The sequence below is a fragment of the Juglans regia genome, chromosome 7, assembly GCF_001411555.2.
Source record: "Juglans regia cultivar Chandler chromosome 7, Walnut 2.0, whole genome shotgun sequence".
NCBI lineage: Eukaryota > Viridiplantae > Streptophyta > Magnoliopsida > Fagales > Juglandaceae > Juglans > Juglans regia.
Window position 1 is genome coordinate 34,733,016 of NC_049907.1, and position 15,570 is coordinate 34,748,585.

The 15,570-nt window shown below is 38.6% G+C and overlaps 1 protein-coding gene across 1 annotated transcript; it reads right to left on the reverse strand.

The window, feature by feature from the left end:
- Positions 1 to 1,315: 1,315 nt before the first annotated feature.
- LOC108995082 (transcription termination factor MTERF15, mitochondrial-like) lies at positions 1,316 to 3,337 on the reverse strand. Its single transcript, XM_035692640.1, has one exon. It carries the CDS (start codon positions 3,109 to 3,111, stop codon positions 1,948 to 1,950), a length of 1,164 nt encoding a protein of 387 aa, XP_035548533.1. The 5' UTR covers positions 3,112 to 3,337; the 3' UTR covers positions 1,316 to 1,947.
- Between the last annotated feature and the right edge of the window lie 12,233 nt (positions 3,338 to 15,570).

The following is a 15,570-nucleotide window of genomic DNA, read 5'->3' on the forward strand; positions in this document are numbered from 1 at the left end:
GATTTTTTTGAAAAAATTTCTTCATCGTTTTTTCTTTTTTCTTTTTCCTTTATTTTTTTGAGCATGGAAAGATTATTGTGTATGAAACCTCCTAGAGGTCCCGGTGGTCTGCAATAGCCTCAGCCGTACACGTGGCACAGTTGGTTTAATCGGAACCATGGATATAGGTATGAGTTATGGCTCTCGGTTCTTGCAGGCTCTAGGGGACAGAGCTTGTCTAGATCACTCTTTTACTATTTCATATTTTATCATTATTTTTTATTATTTAATATTTAATTATTATTATTTATAAATCATCTCTTAAATCACTTTACTAATTAAATGTAACCTTAATTCTCTTCTTTATTTTAGATCTTAACAAGTTTGAAAAGAATTAAATATTAAATAATCTTAATAATTTGTATATTATTTTTGCTTATTGTGATTTCAACTTTGATTAAAATTTAAATTTTTTACTTCATTTGCTTTTAACTTTAATCATTTTAATTTTTTCATCCCTAAATTAATAATTCTTTAAATATATTATGTTAATACCAACTATCATTTAATAATCCTGAGCAAAAAAAAAACTATCATTTAATAAAACTAAATATTAAAAAATAAAATACGAAATATCGCATTTTTAACCATGAAGTTTGGGGTAATCCAGGCAATGCCCATCATTGATGTTGATGACGTGGTGTGTTTGAGAAATTATTAATGATTCACTAATGGAAGGATTAAAATAATTAAAATTATGAGCATATGAATAAAATAATTTGATTTTAGAGAATAAGAGGAATATTTTAATATTTCTAGTAATATTTATAATAAAAACTGACAATTTCATTTCTAATAATTCTATAGGCACAAAGAGATTTCATAAAAATAAGTAAAAAAGTTAATATCACATAATATAGTACGTTAGATTTACTTTCTACTAAAGTAGTTTTACAATCTAACACAGTACATCAAGTTACATCAGTTTATGAATTTATAAAATTTATACTATAAAGTTCTTCTATGGAATGAATATTCCACAAAAAATCAAAGATTTTAACAAAATCCAGTGTCAAAACGACTCATCGCATATAATCAGTAACCTCGTTCAGATTGTTGTAGATTTCTCAAAATTTATCCATCCCAAGTATAGCATATCTGAGGAGCTCCACAAACGAAAGGAGATGCTGTACTATTTTATAGATTCCAAGAGCATTCTTCACCCACAAACATGAGAAAAAACAGAGTTTCATGCCCATAAAGTGGATTGCACACCACATTCAAGACCTCCAGGCAGCTTTATGTAGAATACAAAGGTGCAATAAGCATAGCTGAATTGAATAAAAAATGTCACAATACCAATATGAATTCATCATTGAGCTTATACAAGAGCAAGAACCGAGTATTCCAGCATATTAGATGGACTACTGATGAACATTATGTTGTCGAAATTAAGCTGAAACAATGGACGATTCATAATTGTAGATAGCATAACTAGAATGAATTGCCCTCTTAAGATATGAACTAAAGCAAGTTCAAGAACAATGGGATCAAGTAACAGAATAAGGGAAGCATAAAGCAATTGGATTCAAGATGCAAACATTTGCAAGAGCAGCCCAACCTCTCTCCCTTAATAAGGCTTCAATATATAAGGAGCTTCCTCAATAACATTTTATGCAATTCTGCAGAAAAGAGTATTTCATGATCCTCAAACAGGCAAAGTCACCCTAATCTTGACCAGATCTCCCAATAGAAGAAATTACATAACAACAAAATTTGGACTAGTTCGCTTCTCCAAACTCAGAGAAATAACCATCACCAGCCAAACTGGCAAATAATCTGGATTTTGGATTAGTTGAGCTCTTGGACCCCAAAAATTGCAAGAATACCACCAAAAGATTCTGCAGTATCAAATCATTTTAACAACTTATTTGATTCATTATTCATATGGGCTATAACTCCTTCATCTCACTCTTTGCCTAATAAATTCCACTCTCTTCCCATCTCTGAAAGATCCACTTTTTCCTCGTATAGCTTCAATAGCTCAGAAGCTTCCATGTAAGGCGTCACAAACTTCTCCAGGAACTTCTTCTCCTGATACTCGAACACTGTAGGTAAGTAAATATCCTTCTTGACCAAACCTCTCGACACTAAATCTTTAATAACTGAAGTCCTCGGAACAATTCTCTTCTCCAAGCTCAGCAACACAAGTATCGGGCGCTCAACAATAAGCGAAGACTCCCAACCCATTTTGTTGACTAAGAAATCCATTGCCCTCTCAATCTTATCCTCAGAAGCTAAAATATACAAGGGATGCTTTTTAAACGCTACAATAATTTCTGCCTCAGATAAACCCCACCTCTTATAAGCATTGACCTTCCTCTCCCACGTCGATTTACTCATTCCTGTCATTGCATAAACAGCTTCAACAAATTTCACGTTTGAGGCATTGAACCCCATTTCCTTCACTTCCTCCACACTTCTTTTAAACCTGACCGGATCTGTCATGAAAACTCGGGGGTGTTCTTTGATAAACTTAATTATATTTGTTTCGGGCACTCCATTTTCTCGCATGATATCGATATTAGCCACAAAAGTGTCAAGATCGGCAGAGAGAATACCCGAAAAGCGTTTAACAGCAGCAGCAGCCTCCACATCGGTTCCAAGCAAGTTCCTAAAGAAAACGAAAGAAGGGACTATTTGTTTCTTTAAACTTCGCTCCAATATGGGTGGGTTTCTAGATACGACTCCAACAATTTCAGGGCTTGTAAAGCCTTTGGAGTGTAAAAATTCCAACTTGGGCAAAAGGGTTTTCTCCGGATCTGCTAAAAGCACAAGAGGGACTCTTTGAATGACGGTTGATATTTGGGATTCTGAGAAACCATGGTTCTTGAAAAAGCCAATGACCAAGTCTGCTCTATCTGGGGTTTCAAAATTAACATGTTGAGAAGCTGATAGTGCAGTGTCTGGGGATAACCCACATGAGTTCATGAGATAGGAGACTGTAAATGAGTGTTGGTTTGAAGTGCTTGAGATGTGTCTGGAATATGATAATGATTTGGGGGCTGCCAAAGCAGCCCTGATGGTGCAATGAGTCCCATTGAGAACAGTTTTGCACAAGAAATTCAGCATAGATGGTTTGGGAAGAAGAAAGCTCACCTACTAGTTTTGGATCTTTGCGATGAAGGAGTAAAAACTAGTAATTCTACCAGAATAGTGGGAGGTGGAAGGAAATGGCCGAGCAGAAGTCCTTACCTTCTGTCACAGGTAGGTTTTCGGCATCAAACATTCAGAATACTAAACCAGACGCCGTACTTTATTAGGTTTTCAGAACACGGGTTTGTCGGGTATTTTTGGACCCGTCGTTTACAACTTTACATATGGCTACCGGGCCGGCTGAGCGTTATCGCTCGTTTTGACCGTTTGATGTGGCTAAAGCCACGTGGCAGCATTAAGTTATTAAAAAGAAAAATTAAAACTCAGCATCGAAAACAATAGACACCTTCCCTTCATCCCACACACCTCCCTCCCTCCTCTGTAACCCCTCATATGGTATATGAAGTAGTGCCTAGTGAAATCCAAATGAAGAAATTAACAGTTCTTCAAGCTTCGAAATCAAAAGGCCCAACAAACCCAAGAACCACTAGACCAAGAGTTGCAGAAACCCTTTTGATTTTTGCCATAATTGTGCACTAGCTGAAATGGGGCAGCGTTCTAGTATTGAACCTCGGCATTTGATTGTAAGTTCAAGAGCATTTGATGATCTTGTTAACGTCATGTTTTGCACGCTTTTAGATCGAGTTTCAGTAATTCGGATATTCAAACTTTCACTTGCACACTTAAGCAAACATGAAGAATGGGGGGTCTTGGTTGTGGCCGGGGAGTATTCGATGTCAAAGTCAGTATATCTCTTTAGTAATTTGTGCGTAAATTTAGAACGATCAGAGATAGTTCTTCGTACTTGGAGATCGACTTTTAACTAGGTTTCGGGTGGAGATAGCCCATCCTTGACTTTAAAGAACATATGTCATTTCCATTGTTCATTTGTCAAAATCATTTATAATGTGCGTGACTTATGGAGCGACGTCATTAATGCGGCGTGGAGTCCGAATAGTGGTTTCATTAATGCGGTATGGCTTCTTGACTCACTTTATCTTGCAAGCGTTCCCTGTTAAGCCTCTTCATGTCTGCTGTCAGGAGATCGATGATTCTCCATATTTTCCGTATACCTGCCTATGCAGGTCCCAGAGGACAAGGTGTCATTGGGATGGTGTTAGGGCAGCAAGTCTTGTCTGCCCCTACCATCTGCTTTCTCTGTGTGTGGATTGTTTCGGGGGTGGGTTTTGCTCGTGGGCCGAGTACTCTGCAGAGGCCCATCGAGTCCTTTGGAGGAGGGTTGTTGGCCTCGATTAAGCTTGGTAGGGCTCTTTGACTTACTTCCACAGTGGTCTCTTGTAGGCTTGCTTTAAGAGCCAATAGGAGGAAAAAATTCTTACAGTTACCCCGTCAATTCTTATCGGACTACTCCAATGAGAATTCCTTTTTGCCTTTGTATTCATGCTATATACTTTTCCGCTGTCGTAGTCGTTGATCCTCTTCCATAGAAATGGACGGTTATTACACTCCCAGCTCTTATACTTGTAAGGTTCCCTGCTCAAGATTATGCCTGTATTGCTTTTTCTTTATTTTAGTGATGCCAGGCGATAGTTCTCCTCTTGACTTTATTGACACGTTTTCTGACAGTTGGATTTTGCACTTGATTGCGTCATTCCAGCTCTCTCAGCATTGATGGTGTCAGGCGACTCCTTCTCTCCACGTCGCATCGCACAGTATGTGTTGTGGGATGCACCCACGTCTTGCCAGCTCCATTGGGCATGTGTGTTCCCAAGACTTTGGGATGCTAACTACTGCAGCTGTTTATTTAAATTTCTCCTTTTGTCGTTGTGGCCTTCTTCTTGGCCTTTCTCCTTCATTCTTTTACGTTTTTACCCTTCCTATCCTAACAACTAGACTCCTCAGACTTATCTCGAGGCGCCGTTTTGTTTTCCAAGTTGCATCGTGTCGCACGTTTCACGATATTTGAACCCTTTAATATCCCTCATTTTGCCATGTAGGTACGGAAGGGCAATCTTCATTTCACTTTTTTGTAAACAACGCTCTGCCCTCTTTTTCCCACCTTTTTCACATCCTCGTCTCATTCTGTTCTAACTTTCTTGTTCCCTTTGCTCGACTCCTCTTCCTCTTCGTTACATTTCTCAACTTCGATCTCTATGGCTTTCCAAGAAGATCATTCAACCCAAGATTCTCAGGGAACTGGACCAGCTTGAGGTTCGCAACTCAGAGCAAGTCTACATTGGACACAGCTGGCGATCAAATGTCACCCCTGAGTGCTCATTGTCACTGGCTTCCCCCTTTCATGTCCTAGAGAATGTGGTTTTTAACGTTCTTGGGCCTCGTGAGGGGGCTGTCGACGATGAGGGTTATACTTTGAAGGTTGCCCTCTTCCCCAGCATGTTCTCTTGTGGGCTTAAGTTACCCTTCCCTCGTCCTGTTCGCGACCTACTTGATCATCTCGCATTGGCCTCCTCTCAACTCCACCCAAATGCTTAGAGGATCTTGATGTGTTGCTGCATCCTCTGGCAGCGAGCTTTGTTGAAGTTAGACCCGGAGTTTCTGACTCATAACCTTATAAAGTGTGAGGGGAATATTTGTAGTTTCAGGTCGATTCACACCCTCATTTATCTGCAACCACGCTATCGCAAAGTCAAGGATTGGACTCTCAAGTTTTTCTTCGTGTCCAGGCGTGGGTGGGAATTTTCGGCTGGGTAGGTGAATTTTCGTGAGTTCCCTATTTGGGCCATATGGGGGTGGTTCGTGATGACAAAGCGGTACGGCTGAAGGCCTCTCCCAAGGAGTTGCGTCGTATTGCTCTGGTCAGAGAATGCCTACAGAAACACCCAACCGATGTTCTCTCGGAGGCTCTTCTTGGGTAGGAAAATATAAGGGTCTTTTTGCCTCCTCTCGGCCACTCCATTTTTTATGACTGCACCACTCCCAAGCAGCCCAGAGCTGCCCTGGCTCGGAAGCATTCAACGAGCCCTCCTCTCGCAGGCAAGGGGAAGAAAGTCTGCACAAAGGTTGCTAGATTCAACAGCAGCCCAGTTTCCCCTCCTCGACTTCCTTTGGAAGTCCTCAATGCTGATTGAGGTATAACATCCTCCACCATTTGTGCATCCCCCACGGCTCATCTCATCTATCCATCAATCGAATCTACCAAGGAGCCAAGGAGGAAAAAGCCCTACCATCCTAGAGGCACAAATCGCTCCTCCTTCTGCAACCGCTTTGACCACTGAGTATGTCACGGTCATGGTGCCAACCGCAACGACTGGTCCGCGTAGGGTGCCCGAGGGGCAAATATGCTCTCAACGCGTTTCTATGGGGCCATATTGGAAGCAGGTCCTCGTCGGTCAACACTGGTGGAGCCTCATCCTGAGGTGAACATGGAGATGATCCCCTCCTCCCCATCTACGGTGCAGGCCGCCTTCGAAGGTCAAGTCTTTAAGGGTGCTGTTGAGGATTGCACAGGGGTTCCAGTCCAGGTGTGGAGAGGATGTCTTCCCCTGAGTCCCCTCGCGTCCAGCAGCCACCAAAGGGTCTTGATGCTGTTACCGCCGCCGTTAAAATCTCGGTGGCCTCGACTGAAGAGCTCGTTAGGAGAACTGCTAGAAGGGAAGGGGTGGAGCCAAAGTTGGTTGTGGTTCCTGACCTTGATACAAAGAAGACGACTGTTGTTCTCTCTCCCGTGCCTATCACAGGGTCACCAGCTGCTGAAATTGAGGTGGTTGTGGAGGCGAGGAGTGAGGGAGATAGTCTGTGGAGCTCTACTGAAAGAAGGGGGGCCTCAAAGTCCATGCGAACAACTTCCTTCTACCACCAAGAGCCACCTTCTCACCCAACTCCCAACCATCCATCAGCCCTACCGAGAGGGCTATGGGTGTCGTCGAAGATGTGGGGGCATCTACCCGACCATCCCTCGAAGAAAGCCACATGGAGGCCATTCCTCTATCCACTCGATCATAGGGGGGAGGAGCTCGAGCAGAGTCTCTTGAATGGGTGACCAAATCTTTGATTGGCTTCTTCTCTGAGGTCTTGATTGGCTCTTGAGGAATCACTAAGCCAATTGCAGGGAGAGAATGCCGACTTGAGGGGCAGTCGAGACTCTGAGGTACAGCAGCTTGAGCAGTTGGATAAAGACTGCCAGTCTCTTTCTGCAACTTTGAAAAGATGGGAAGACTCGTTGGTGGTTGCCCAGGCTACTGTCGACCAAAAGAGGAGGAGGGCCGACCAAACAGTCGAAGATTTAAAGGGAGCCGAGAAGATGTTAGCCACCTAGACGGTGGTCATTAAAGATCGGTGGAGTGACCTGTCTCAAGTTCAGGAGGTTGTTACCCGCTTAAAAGGACAATTGAGGTTGGTTGTGTTCATCCACGACCAGGTTTGGTCGTACGGATACATTGAATGCCTCAAAAGGATGCGAGACCACATCCTAGAGAACCCCTAGGCAGACTGGGCTCGTTTAAGGAGTGAGATGAGATGAAAATTGTGAATAATAATAAAATAGTTTGTGAATAGTAGTGAGATAGTTTGAATTGAGTATTTTTTTAGTTTTGAAAAAGAATAGAGAAAAAGTTAATAAAAAATATTGTTAGAATATAGTTTTATAATATATATATATATATTTTGAAAATGTTGAATTGTTTTTTATTTTTGTTTGAAAGTTTAGAAAAATTGTAATGATTAGTTTGAAAAAATTGTATTTGAATTATGTTTGGGAAAGAGATGGGATGAGATGAGACGAGAATTTTGGGATGAAATTTATTTCCAAACAAGCCCTCAGGAGCCCTATAGGCACACTTAAGACCTCTTAACCCATACAACCTCCCTCTAGACCTTGATGTGCTTGAGCATGGCTGCACCCTGGGCAGAGACACGATTCCTGGCTCCTTCCTTTCCGACCTAGATCCAAATGCGCATGCGCCAGACCCCAATGCTCCCAAGCATAATCATGTCGCTCCTGCACGTTTTTGTTCATGTTGCTCTATTTGTAAAGTTAGATACATTATTTCCTTTTCTTGTAAGAAACTCTGACCAAGTATCTTTAGACATCTTTACGGCCATTTGCTCACGCTTTGTATATGTTTAATTTGTCAATAAAATTGTCTTTTTTCTTTGCCATTTGCTCTGTTCCTTCCTCAATGTTCTTTTCCTTCTGCTTTTTCTTTTGTCGACTTAGCAGGCCTAATGCGAAGGATAAGTCAAATCAGGGGGAATGCGATACTTAACTCCCCGGCCATCTCGCCAATGTTGTAGACCGAGGCAAGGGGTGGGGCAACTCCATGGGAACACGGTACTTGGCTCCCTTGATCTTCCCGTCAGCCTCGTAACTAAGGCAACGGGTGAGGCAAGTCAGTGGGAACATGGTGCTTGACTCCCCTAATCTTCTTGTTGGCCTTATAGACTGGGGCAAAGGTTAGGCAAGTTCGTGGGAACATGGTACTTGGCTTCCCTAATCTTCTCGTCGGCCTCGTTGACTAAGGCAAGGATTAGGCAAATCTGTGGAAATACGGTACTTGGCTTCCTTGGTCTTTTCGTTGGCCTCATAGACTGAGAAGTCCGAGAAGACATGGTGACACCTGGAATCACGGCTATTTGGATGGAGAGAGAGAGAGAGAGAGAGAGAGAGAGAGAGAGAGAGAGAGAGAGAGAGAGAGAGAGCGTCGGGAGGGAGGGAAAGAGGCTGGAGGGATGAGGGGTTCCATAATGTGCTTAGAGTTTTCGACGCTAACTTGTATTTTTTTTTAATAAACTAACCATGTTCATCCACTTCGTTTAGTCATGTAAAGCAGTTGAAATGAGTGGTAATGCTCAGTGGCAGGGTAGCTTTTTCCCTTTACATATTTCCATGGCCATATTTTTATGACATTTATTGAGGTTAGATTTGGATACAAAAAGTATTTTATCTAATTTTATTTTATTTCATCTAATTATTATAATTTTTTTAAATTTTCGTATAAAATATAATAAATAATTCAACTTTTTCAAATTTCAAAATAATAATAATATTAAAAAATAATATTCTAATAATAATTTATTTACTTTCAACTTTCATATCAATTAATCTCATTTCAACTCAACTCATTATCCAAACTAGACTTTAGACATGCTAAATAGAAAATAGGCATGAACAACATGTGAGACTCATATGCGACCATTCGAGCATTTATATTTTACCCACAAGGTTTCAACAGTTTAAAACTGTTGAGCCTTTGGCTTCCCTCTATCTTATTTCCAAGACCAAAGTCAGAATCACCTCCATGCTTAGCCACTTCACCATTTTAATCCCTTACAAGGAAAGGGTTTACGCAATTGGGGATAGTCAAAAAGTCAAAATCACCTTAAATTGTCTAAAAATTAAAATTTTATTTTGTTCGAGGAAGCGGCCGCCTACAAAGTGGCATCACTTTAGTGGAAATATTCCTGTCGATCCCAAAAAAAAAAAGAAAAAAAAGTCATTTCTCTAAACTTTTTTTCTCCCTTCTAAGTTCTATCTGAAAAAATAAAGATATTTTTTGTCCGCCTCCCCCTCCTATTTTCACTCTTGATCCCCTCCTATTACAACCTTAATGTCCATATTGTGCTTTTTTTTCCCTTTACTTCTGTATTATATCAATAAATATTTCACCATCTCACGCGTGAGTTTCACACACTGCCGTGATTCCAAATGCACTCCACTAGTAGGTTATAATAAACTAAATGATTATGGTATACTCCCTTTATTTTTCAACAAAATTTCAGAAGTTGGAATTTTTGTGTTATTCAATTTGGTTTTTCTCCATCATTAATTATATCGCTTACATTTATTGTTTGGATCTACATATGGTTGTGACACGAAACGTATATGTTAGTGAATTTTATGTCAATGTTAGATGCTAACTGTTATTTTAAGGGGTGTGATCACCAAACGGTATATTCTTTAAAATAATATTCTCTAACATGGTGATGTTTAAGGAAGTATCAATAGACACAACCTTTTGATTTAGTTAAAAGGTTGTGTCACTTTTTAAAGTTGTGACCTTTGGGTTACCATTGGTTTACTAATGGTTGTGCCATTTCACAATAGGATGTGTCACTCCTTAAGGTTGTGACTTTTGGGTTACCATTGGTTAACCAAGGGATGTGCTATTTGCCAACCGGTGCATGATGACCTATAAATAGGGGTCATTGGTGCACAAATTAGATCACTCAATTCCCTTTATTCATCACTAAATTGTGGGACAAATACCATCACGGGAGTGTCACCATATTCTCATAATTCCGCTTCCATTTGTTATTTATTTTTCTATAGTGGTATCAAAAGCCTGGTCATGTCAGAGGAAATTTTATTGCGCATTGCGAAGACGATAAATAGGCAAGTGCTTGGTTTGGCAACCACACTTGCATATTTTAATCATCTTCATTTGCTTGAAAATCCGAGAGAGAAACTTTTTCAGATCACGGTGGGGGGTCTAGAGTACACTGGTAATCTTCAAAATCTTGTGAATGTTATTATTTTGAAGAAAATTATTGACATTATTTTACACAGAGAAATAGTGAATTAAATAGCCCATTTGCACACACTATCACTGTTTCAGCTGGTCACTAGAGCCCCTCACCGCCACCGGACTTCGTGGACCTCGGGAGCACGTTGGAGTCTTCGTCGCCAGCCACCATGTGGTTGGACGGAAGTGAAGACAAGACCTTCACAGTCTCTGGAACGCCCCAGCGAGAGGTTAAAGACAACCCAGGACGAACGATACTGTTTCATCCAACGGTCACCAAATTCAAAATTTTGGTGGACTAAACGACAGTGTCGTTCAGCCAAGGGAGGATAAAACGGGCAAAAACGACATTGTCGTTTTGCCCAATTCTGAAGAAAAGTTTCTGGAGCCGAGCCACCAAGCTGAGCCGAGCCACCAAGTCGTTCTCTGAGCCGAGATTCAAGTCGATTCCTGAGCCGAGCCGCGAACGAAAATGTTGACTGAGCCGTTGACTTCCGGTTTTCTCCAGAACCCGATTTGAACCGGCTGAACCGGTTTACTCGGTTTCCTGAAGCGGTTCGTGACAGATTTGCTCAATCGGGCCGTTCGAGATCATTTCAAAAGCCCTATTTGGCCCGTTCAAAAGTCGTTGTGCTCCAAATTTCAAGCCAAAATATTACAAAGCACCTGTTGGTCGAAATTATCGCCAGAATTTTTTTGAAAAATGTGAAACATCAAGGAAAGGTCGTGGATATCCTCGATCGGTGTGTCACTTTCATTATTCTCCTTATATAAAATATAATAGGAGAATTTCTAGGCTGCCACTTTGGATTAAATCCAAGGATTATTATTACTATTAAGTTTGTAATAGTTTTAATTTTTTCACAGTTGAACTATTGTATTTAAATAGTACACATTTATTATTTCTACATTTTTCTTGCTGATTAATTTTTAAGATTTACTATTCATGGCACCAAAGAAAAGTATTGATCCCTTTGGGATAGAAAAATTAAATAGAAGAAATTTCCAGGCCTGGAAAAGGCATATAACTTTTCTTCTAACCCATGAAAAGACCTTATATACATTAACAACACCAGAGCCATGTGAAGAAATTGTAGAAAATAATAAAAGTGAAAGTGGAAGCAGCATTTCAAATAAAGATAAATGGATAGAACACAATGCATGGGCAAAAGCTTTAATTTTGCATTGCATGAGTGATCATATTATTCCTTTATTTGAAGACTATGAAACTACTAAAGAAATTATGGATACAGTTAAAGCAAAGTATGGTTTAAGGTCGGATACTTATATACAGTTATTATTGGATAAGTATAACAGGACTTGTATGAAAGAGAATGATGATATTGGCGATCATGTACTTCAAATGGAGTTAATGGCAAAAGAATTACATGATGTCGGTCATCCTCTCACTGAAAAAATGCAAGTCCCAACCATACTAAATAATCTTCCTTCGTCTCGGGATCACATTATTACTTCTTTAACACAGTGAAAATGAAGTAACAATGATATCGCTTCCAGTACTTTTAGTATTTGAAGGAGAAATGATGAAAAGAATGAAAGAAGATGGTGAATCATCTAATTTATTGATGGCTCAGGACAAGCGTTCTACACATAATAAGATGAAGTCAAAACAATTTAAGAAAAAGAAGTGGTTAAAAAGGAAACAAAATAAACCATTTTCTGGAAACTGTTTTAAATGTGGAAAGAATGGTCATTACAAATCACAATGTCTTAACAAAGGAAAAGCACAAGAAAGCAAGGAAATTGTGATGACAATCTCATAACTAATGCTAGTGGAACCAGCGATAGATTCATGGTGGGTTGACTCTGCAGCAACAAGACATATATGTAGGAACAAAGATATGTTTGTCAAACTTGAAGATAAACAAACAGGAGAGCACAGAGTGTATATGGGCAACAATACATATTGCGATGTCTTGGGGCAAAGTACATGTAAGTTCAAAACGAATGGTTCCATTATTTTACTTAGTTGGGGCAAGGTACATGTAAGTTCAAAGTGAATGGTTCCGTTATTTTACTTAGTGATGTTCTATATGTACCTAGTATTCGTAGGAATTTAGTATCAGTGTCTGTACTAGATCAGAAAGGCTACACAGTTGAGTTTAAGTCTGGAACCGTTGTAATAAGTAAGGGCAATATATCAGTGAAAGGCGTGAAAGATCACAATATGTATGTACTGAATGTTGATATTAATAAAGTACATATTTATGAGTATTTGAATGTGTCTACAAATTGTGCATATTTATGACATTTAAGATTAAACCATATAAATAAAAATAAAATGATCAGAATGTATAAAAGTGTATTAATACCACAAATAAACTCAGATAATTATAGAGGAATGGATTACTTTATTATTTTCACTGATGATTATTCAAGATATAGGCATATCTACTTACTCAAGCATAAATCTGAAGCAATTGACAAATTTAAAGAATTTAAATTAGAAGTGGAAACCCATTTGAATAGACCCATTAAAAGTTTAAATAGTGATAGAGGATGAGAATTTGAAGTTTCAGATAATTTCTGCAAATTGAATGGTATAAGACACATTTATACTATGTCATATAAACCTCAAGAAAATGGCATTGCAGAAATGAGAAATAGAACTCTATTGAATATGGTGCGATCGATGATGGCATATGCTGATCTACCAATACATTTTCGGGGTGAAGCATTATCGACTGCTATATATATATTGAATAGAGTGGAAACTAAAGCGAAACCTCTTACACCTTATGAGTTATGGACGAGACACAAACCGGACTTAAGTAAGCTCAAAGTGTAAGGTTGTAAGGCACAAATGCTTATCCCAAGGCCACTAAGGGATAAATTAAAAAGTAAAACCTGAGAATGCAGGTTTATTGGGTATGTAGAAAATGGAAGTGACTACAGATTTTATCATTCTGAAAAAGGATTGACAGAAAGTAGGGATGTCGTTTTCTTGGAAAATATGAACCTTATTACTCATGTTGATCAGATAGATTTATTAAATGATTTAGAGAATCAACATATCTCCACAGAGCTGATAATGAAAATTCTGATATTATTCAAATCTAGAATAATAAAAATAAAAGAAAGTCAAATGAAAATCAATCTTCAGGTATTGATGTTGGAGACAGTGGGAGTAAAAGATCCAGAAGACCATCAATATTATTTCAAGATCATTATGCACTAAATATCAGTTTGGAAAATTTAGATAATGATCCTGAAAATTTTTCTGAGGCAGTCAATAGTATTGATTCATATAAATGGCTTGAGGCCATGAAAGATGAAATAGAATCAATAAACAAAAATAATGTTTGGGAGTTAACAGAAAAAGATAGAAAAGCTATTGTCTGTAAATGAGTTCTTAGAAGAAAATTTAAAGTTGATGATAGTTTGGAAAGGTACAAAGCAAGGTTAGTGGCCAAAGGATATACCCAACAACCAGGTGTAGACTTTGTGGATACATATTCGCCTGTGGCGAAGTTCACATCCGTAAGGATTATCATGTCCATTGTTGCTAGGATGAATTTGGAATTACATCAGTTAGATGTAAAAACAACTTTTCTCAATGATGAATTAAAAGAGGTTATCTTTATGATTCAACCAGAAGGATTCCAAATTAAAGGACTTGAAGAGAAAGTCTACAGGTTGAGGAAGTCACTATGGATTTAAACAATTTTCAAGACAGTGGTACTTGAAATTTCACCAAGTCATTTTGGAAATGGGATATGAAATGAGTCCACTAGATCATTGTGTATACATATAAAAAAATGATGATAAATTAACGTTATTATCATTATATGTTGATGATATATTACTGGCAGGTTAATTGTCTAGATATGATGCATGAAAAAAAAGAATTCTTGAAATCTAAATTTGAAATGAAAGACATGGGTGAAGCTGCCTATATTCTTGGTATAAGAATTTTTTGAGATAGAAATTCAAATTTATTGTATTTAGATCGAGAGAAATATCTAGAAAAAGTGCTTAAAAGATTTGGTATGGAAAATTGTAAATTTTTAAGTACGCCTGTTTGCAAAGCTCATACTTTAAATAAAAGTATGTGCCCAAAAGATGAGGAGGAAATAAGTGAAATGCTTAAAGTTCCCTATGCTCAAGCTGTGGGAAGCCTCATGTATGCAATGTCAAGTACCAGACCAGATATTTGTCATGCAGTAGGATTGGTAAGCAGATTTCAATCCAATCCAGGTACAGAACATTGGCAAGCAGTGAAACGTATATTAAGATATTTACAAGGTACTAAAAATTTGAAATTGTGCTTTGGAAACAGTGATTTAGAATTAATCGGTTATAATGATGTTGATTTTAAAAGTGATGTAGATGATAGAAAATCTATAACTAGATATATATTTCTATTTGGTGGAACATCAGTTTCTTGGTTAAGTAAGAAATAGGACTGTGTTGCTAAGTCTACTATGGAAGCAGAGTGTATTGCTTGTAGTACTGCAGTGAGTAATGCGGTATGGATAAAACGCTTTGTTGAAAGCTTAAATTTGGGTACATCCCCAGAACCAATCAATGGGTTTTGTGATAATCAGTTTGCCATTTCTTTGATAAAAAGTGGAACACAGAGTTCCAAGGAAAAACACATTGATGTGCATTATCACTATATTTTAGATATAGTGGAAAGAGGTGAGGTCAAGGTTAATTTTGTTTCCTCGACTGAGATGGTAGCAGATCCAATGACCAAAGGTTTATCTCTAGAGAAATTCAGAGAACATGTGACTAGAATGAGATTGAGAGAAACCTAGGTGAAGCAATCTCATGGTCAACATTTATAACTCAGCAAATTCTAGGGACGCCTAGAAAATTACAGTTATGGTGATTCCCAAATGAAAATTTTAGTCATTTGTAAAGTCACTGATAAGGTGATCAAGGAAAACCTTAGGAATGGTCTTAGGGTGAGTACTTGACGAAATTTCAGTGCAGAATGATTAACTAAGTAAACGGTTAATCATTTGGA

Bases quoted from the DNA above. Each gene is read 5' to 3' on its own strand.
- LOC108995082 (XM_035692640.1), bottom strand. From the start codon at position 3,111: ATGCTGAATTTCTTGTGCAAAACTGTTCTCAATGGGACTCATTGCACC.